This window comes from Salminus brasiliensis, chromosome 22, assembly GCF_030463535.1.
Source record: "Salminus brasiliensis chromosome 22, fSalBra1.hap2, whole genome shotgun sequence".
NCBI lineage: Eukaryota > Metazoa > Chordata > Actinopteri > Characiformes > Bryconidae > Salminus > Salminus brasiliensis.
In genome coordinates, this window is record NC_132899.1 from 18,550,535 (window position 1) to 18,557,481 (window position 6,947).

Below are 6,947 nucleotides of genomic sequence, written 5' to 3' on the forward strand. Positions count from 1 at the left end.
TGGTCCCAAACCTTTTATTATTTTTTTTTACAGTTCTATACCTCATTGGACATGCTTTGTGCCCCTACAAGCTTCATACATACACACATACACAAGTCCATAAATATTTGGGCATCAATAAAGGTGTTGTTTTTTCATAAAGGAGTTTAAAGAACATCATGGTCAACACTCAATGAGACTTTCAATAACTACTGAAGTCTCAGAATTATTCAACTCCTTCATGAAAAGTGCCTTTAGTACATAGTAGTGCATCTTCTGCTGTTATGGCCTGCTGTAAACATGGTGCAAAGCCAGACACCAGCATCTGGCAGCATTCCTGAGGAGTCTTAGCCCATTCCTCATGGACAACAGCCTTGGGTTCACTAATATTATTGGATTTGCTGCTGCAACCACCTTTTTCAAATCCCACCAAGTATTTTCGATGGGGTTCAAGTCAGGTGACTGTGACGACCACTCCAGAATCTTCCAGGACTTCTTCTGAAACCAAGCCTCGGTGGACTCTGAAGTATGCTTGGGATCATTGTCCTGTTGAAAGGCCCAATGACACCCAAGCTTCAGTTTTCTCACAGAAGGCATGACGTTTTCTTCTACACTTCCCTGATACTTGATAAAATCCATCATTAAATGCCCTCCCCACACTGCAGATTTCCAGAGCCAGATAAAGCAAAGCATGAGTAGTTTTGTTTCATCACTCCACAGAACAAAATCACAAGACTTATGTCAACAAACCCCCAGCCAGTACAGGTATTTGATGTGTTTTATCTCAAGCACACCTTATTCAACCAATATAGCCCATGAGTTTGTAAAATGCTAAAAAACCTATTTTGCAATGGGGGTTGAATAATTATAGTGCAGATAGTGGTTTGTAAACAAAACAAACGCTTTCCTTGTGGCAGACTAGGATTCGAGTCCCCGGCTGGGATAGCACACTACACCAGTAAGGGTCCTAATGCTATATTTGCCTACCTATGTAATACAATTCAGCCAAAAGCTACAAAGTTAAATGTATGTCATTCCCCTATTGTTTTACCGTAAAGGTCTAGAGTTGATTTCAAATATGGTATCTGGATCTGTTTGCTCTCAATATAAAGTCCAAAGAGTCTTACGCTAAAAATCCAAACAAAACCCACCAGAGGCAGCAATAACAGTGAGTTTGAGCCTGTTTGCTACAGTCTTAAACAGAACAAACACACTGGTGAGCTCGGAAACACCTAAAGGCCCAAAAGATCCCAGAAAACAACTTTTAAATGACATAAGAATGAATTATTTCCTTGATGAAATACCTTTGACAACAATTGGCCAGATTGAGAACACCCTCCCCATGGGAGAAATATCTGTGTCAAAGTCGAGAAGTCTTTATCAGAGTAAATATAGACGGTGAAACAGTATTACAAGTCTAAAAACACCTAAAAAAAGCATGTGGATAGACAAATATGAACAAAAAAACAGGGAGAGAAAAGAAAAAGAAGATTAGACTGTGTGTGAATGGGGAAATAACATAGGCAGTTACGTATTAACAGCCCAATTTGCAAGATAGGATACCATGCAAGCAACAGTGAAAGTACGGTAAATTCATATCAACTACTTCCGTCAGGCTCTCTTCTTCAAAAGTTGGTAGGTGTCATCTGTCTCCATTACATTACAAGTGTGTGGCAAGCTAATGAAATGTGTTAACATTTTAATAACACACCCAAGATGTCACTGGGCGTTCCCCTAAAGATATTCACCATTTTGTAAACAGTGAATAGATCGACTGGTACTTGACAAGGCCTTGAACGTGTGGAATAACCTGCATGCTGAAATAGCCTACAAACTGAGATTAGAGTACATGACACCATACCCTGATCGCTGTGCAAGTCGATTTAATGGGTTGAAGCAGTTGAAGCTATAATAGTCTCACTTAAAACACAGTGTAAAAGGCATGCAGAGCGATCCTGTGGAAGCTCAGGGTGTGAGAGTGGGCCTGTCTCATCTGTCTCAATGATGTGCATGTGGAAGTTCATGGCAGGCTAATGAACTGAAAGGAAACAAAGTGTAAAAATGAAACAAATCATGCCCAGAACGTCCCTGGGCATACCCCTGAAAATACCCTGGAGTACTTTTAAGTTCAATGATTCTTCAAAGGCCTTGGGCATGTGGAACAACCTGCTTGCCGAACAAGACTACAAACTGAGATTCGAGTACACGACACCATGCAGTGATCACAGTGCAAGTCGGTTTAATGGGCTGAAGCAGTTAACTAGAATACACCAGTACAGGGCATGCAGAGGGATCCCGTGGAAACTCAGGGTGTGTGAGTGGGCCTGCGTGGGCCACTAATCATTTCTGTCGACGCCCTGAAGGCTTTTGAGTTCACGTTTCTGGCGAATCTAACTTCCCCAAGCTGCAGGTAGAAGTGCACCCTAACACGGATACCCCGGGATAGAAAACAGGGGGGGGGAATCCGTGTAGAAACGGGCGCCACTGGCACTTTAAAGCTGGGCGAGCGGTTTTGCCGAGCCTGCGGAGGGTAAGATCACGTCCACGTCCTGTTGATCGCTGAGGATCTCATCAGAGCTCTTTAAAGAGATGGAGCCGAGCCTGTGCCACGTTACGCTACGGTGCATTTGCTCCAGCGCGTGCCCTGTGATTTCTCCTCCGCGTGAGCTGAGCGCCGTCTCTCTGAGCAGCCAAGTGCTCCAACTAAAGTAGAAAAATCGAGGACACACATAGTTTTCTCCTCAGGAACCGTGTCATTACCGAGTGTGAAACCCTAAGGAGAAAACGGGGCTTGCTGTGTGTGTGTTTTTTTTTTTTTTTTAATTTTTTTTTTTTTACGATTCGCTGAGGGAGCTTTGTGCATCATGCAGAGGGGGCACAGTTTCTCTGAGCGCAAATAAAATAATGGGAGAGAAATGAGAAGGAAAACAAAAGCCAAGCGAATTCCTGACTACGAAAATGAAGAGGACGAGGAAGAAGAACAAAAAGCGGACGAATTCCATGTAAGATATGATGAAGACGTTTTCTGAGCGTCTTTTATGGCCGCTCTTCTTTCGGTTTGTTGCTGTTATTTGGAATAATTTGCTCTCAAAAGAATAATTAGAATCACACCAATCGACTGTCCAACAGCACGGGCTGCAGAAACGAAGAAAACAAATGTATCCTGCCAAAGAGCGAGCAGAGGAGAATCCATCATCAGCCACGGCTCGCCAGAAGTTGGACATGAGGGTTTGAGCTTTTTTCTTTTTCTTTTTTCTTTTAAACTAATATTGGTGTTTGCTGCTGGTTTGTATTTGGGGAGTAATCTGGCCAATTGAAATGTACGGACTGAGACCGCACTTTCTATGAGGCTTGAGGGGTCTGTAGGCGAGCCCAGGCAGAACTGTGGTCTCTTATGGAGTATTTATTGTTCGCTCTTGTACTTTTCTTGCACCCGTGTAAACCCCAGTGAAAGCAATCGCAGCAATCTCCAGCAGCAGTGGTGTGAGGCAGGGCAGGCAGCCATGCCTGCGTGCTAATGGAGAACAATAGGGTAAAGCATGGTGTACATCAAGTACACAGCAAACCATCAACAGCCCGGCAGACATCTTCACTAAAACACATAAAACAAAAAGCTTTTAGACGATCTTTTAACTGCTTTGCTATGGTCGGACCAAGCAGGGCTATGATTTTAGGAAGTTACTTTAGAAAGTTTCAGTACTAGATGCCCTGTCTTCTTGTGAGGCTCTTGCATTCTGCAGGTCTTGTCTTTTTTTGATTTCAGTGTTTGCCTTGTTCTGACAGGCTTACGAGTTCGACTGCTCTCCTGCAGACAACTTCAGCGACACTCACTCCACTTCCGAGGTGAGATGAAACCTGCAGCACAGGTGCGCTCAGCACTCGACCTTCTCAGGATCTGCAGCCCCTGACTGACAGCCCTCTGCTGTGTGTGTGTGTGTGTGTGTGTGTGTGTGTGTGTGTGTGTGTGTGTGTGTAGCAGGAGGCCGACTATTTGCAGTCTTATTCGAAGATGGAGCTAATTGCCATGGTCCTATGCATGCAGAGAGAAATGGAGAGCTTGAAGGAGCAACTTCGGTGCCTTACAGGTGAGTCACATGGCTGTGTTTTTGGATGTGTGAAGTGGTTTGTGATTTTTTTGTATGTTTCACAACATACCGTATGTTTTAAGTGCAGAGGAGGTCAGAATCAAATAGTCGTTTTCGATGGTCTTTCGCCTTTGAAATGACTTAAGATGACTCTGGGTCTGCAAAACCAGAACTGAACATTGCAGGCTGTAAAGCAACATTTCATCTGCAATATAAAATGTCTGGAATGATTTGCTTTCTTGTTGGATTTTTCAACACCAGCATGCGGAAAGCTGGCCAAAAACCTTGAGGCCCTGATCGAGAAGACCCAGATGTGGCCTAATGGGGATAAGAAGCCCTCTCTCGCCGTCTCCCCCAGCCCAGTGAGAGTGCCTGTGGAAATGGATGCTTTGATGCCAACTATGCTGTGTGCCCCAACTGTTCTGAATGGGCAGTGGGTCAAGCAGGAGACTGTGACACAGAAACCTAATGAGACCTCCCACAGGGACGAGCTCTTCTCAGAGGTAGTGCATTTATTCACATTTATTTTTACCGAAGCTAATGTAGCCTTAATGGTTATAACAGCCAGTGTCACACACGTCAATATCATGGTGACCCAAAATCTACTGCAAAAGTTCTGGACACCAAATATGTCATTTGGTATATTTGGAAGACTGGACATTTTTGGTGTTGTACAGTTCATTAAAACATTATTTATTTATTTATATTTTATTTATACATTGCTTTATTTCAGTTTATCACTCCTGAACTTTTGGAGAGATGTAACACAGGAACCACTGCCCAGAAGCTGACCAATGATCTACTCCGTGGACTTTATGAAAGAGACTGCCTGGCGTCTCACTCCATCTCCGGTGTTGTATACAACAAGAGAGGTCAGCCCAAACCTGCCCTGCCCACTGAAGAGGTCCAGGCCATCCTGAGTAAGAATCCTCACTGTTTGCCTCACTGCTTATACACTGCTTAGAACAGTGCTCATCAACCATGCTGCTCCTGGAGATCATCTTCATGCAGACTTAGCTCCAATCCTAATGGACCCCACCGGACCTGCCTGTAAGGTAAATGAGGTGTGGTTGCAAGGTGCAGAAAGGTAGAACTCCATGAGGTAGGTTGATGACCACTGGATTACGATTATAAAAATAACTGTGCGTGGCTAAAATAGCTGAGTTGGCCATGCTGACCTTGAACATGTAGTATTTGGTAGGATGTGGAAGGTCGACCTAATGCTAGGTAAGCACTGCCACTCTGAGAATTGAAGTGCCAGTGAGCCATCCTTTTTGAAGTTAAATAAATAAAACTGGAGAAGTTTGGCATTTTGACTGTATTTAGATGAAAACGTTGAAAGATTCTCCTCTGTGGAAGCTCAGAAACACTATTCAGTAGATCATCATTTAGATTATGCAGGTTTGCTATTCATGGCGTGTTATCTATGTAATAATCTCTTACAGGAACTGTCCAGTATTTCTTTCCTGGGAAGACTGACGCAGAGATTAAGGGCTACATCCGTCAGAAACTACAAAATGAGGCGAAACGATTGAGGAAAAAGCCTCCACTCTCCGGCCCAGAATCTAGAGCTCTGAATCTGCCTGGCCCAAGATCGAGTGCTCCTCACTTGGAATTGATTGGACAAAAGTCAAATGTTTGATTAGTAGTCAACAGTTGTGTGTCGTCTGATGAGATAGCCTAATTCAGTGTTAAATATGGTCAGGAGATCAAAGGTTCTTGACTCATACAAAATTGATAAGAGATGATATATGTATAATTCTTGCCGTCACACAAAAACCTTGTGTTTCCGAAATGACAACTTTACAGGAGGATGAGAAAACCTTTATTTCTAATTTCCAATATCATTTTGGACCATTTCTATTGGTCCATTCATGATGTAATCTTGACACAATGTAATGAACAACAGATTCAAATTATGTCAAGTCAATAATGTCAGAAATGGAGATACAAAGTTCTTTTTTTGTGTGACAGCAACTATAAATAATATATTTATCTCCAGTTATGTTTGGGTTGTTCTTAAGAAAGTCACGATCACTTGCAATAGTTGTTTGGATGCTGATCGTTGTGACAGTATTGATGTCAAAATGCAAATTAAAAAAATGAAATCGAGTTCAGATGTTGCATTCACCAAGGTCTCCTAAGAGCACAGTCAATAGGATTAGAAATTACAATGTGAGTCTGTAAACTTTAACTGTAAACTTTTTTTTATGTTTTGTATTTAACAGATATGCAGTTGCTACACTGCACAATGTCAGAAGGTGTGAACATTATTTTCCTTGTATTTTAAATGTATTTCTTACTCTATTATGGTCCCTATGACTCAAACGTAGCTTTATGTATGTATTCTTTTGTTATTAAATCATTGAAAAGCAAGCCAATTAGATGTTCTTTTTGGGTTTTTGTAGTGTGTCCCCCCCTTGATTGCGAGTGTGGACGTTCATGAGCGAGAGAAATGCAAGAGATACTGGGTGTATTAGTGTGTAAAACCCTTGTGAATGTGGGCTATGGAGAACAATGTGTGCTGCATGTGGAGAGCTGGTGAGATGGAGGTAATCAATGACTGAGCGACACAAGCAGAGTGACAACAGCAGGGGTGCTGAGCCAGTTGTCTTGGCAACCCCAGCCTTCTGGGCCACAGCAGTCTGGGTCTTACCCTGGCCAGTGCCTCAGAGCATCTGCCCACTACAGGGACAAGGGGAATTGCGGCAAACAAATAAAGAATGAAACGCAGAACGCAAAGACTTTGAGGGACCTGAAGAAATTAGGTCCGTCATCCAATGAGGAGTAGGCAGTTAATTTGTAATCAAGATTAGGATGCTTGCGTGACGGGCTGTTTTGATTAATATCTGGCCCTTTGTCTTGTTATTCTGCTCTTGTCTG

At 42.8% G+C, this 6,947-nt stretch overlaps 1 protein-coding gene across 3 annotated transcripts; it reads left to right on the top strand.

Moving 5' to 3' along the window:
* Nucleotides 1-2,454: 2,454 nt before the first annotated feature.
* LOC140544005 (uncharacterized) lies at nt 2,455-6,445 on the top strand. Of its 3 annotated transcripts, none has more exons than XM_072667352.1 (7): nt 2,455-2,981; nt 3,109-3,207; nt 3,763-3,822; nt 3,956-4,064; nt 4,326-4,567; nt 4,798-4,984; nt 5,510-6,445. In XM_072667352.1, exons 1-7 carry the CDS (start codon nt 2,895-2,897, stop codon nt 5,704-5,706), a joined length of 981 nt encoding a protein of 326 aa, XP_072523453.1. In that variant the 5' UTR covers nt 2,455-2,894; the 3' UTR covers nt 5,707-6,445. The 3 variants fall into 3 exon arrangements, with proteins under 3 accessions (XP_072523453.1, XP_072523454.1, XP_072523455.1); XM_072667353.1 differs by having other exon boundaries at nt 3,959-4,064; XM_072667354.1 differs by having other exon boundaries at nt 2,911-2,981; nt 3,074-3,207.
* The last annotated feature ends 502 nt before the right edge of the window (nt 6,446-6,947 follow it).

What these genes read in the sequence shown, in the direction of transcription:
- LOC140544005 (XM_072667352.1), top strand. Translation starts at nt 2,895, where the DNA reads ATGAGAAGGAAAACAAAAGCCAAGCGAATTCCTGACTACGAAAATGAA. An exon ending in ACACTCACTCCACTTCCGAG is followed by an intron (nt 3,823 to 3,955) that starts GTGAGATGAAAC and finishes GTGTGTGTGTAG; the next exon opens with CAGGAGGCCGACTATTTGCA. An exon ending in GGGACGAGCTCTTCTCAGAG is followed by an intron (nt 4,568 to 4,797) that starts GTAGTGCATTTA and finishes GCTTTATTTCAG; the next exon opens with TTTATCACTCCTGAACTTTT.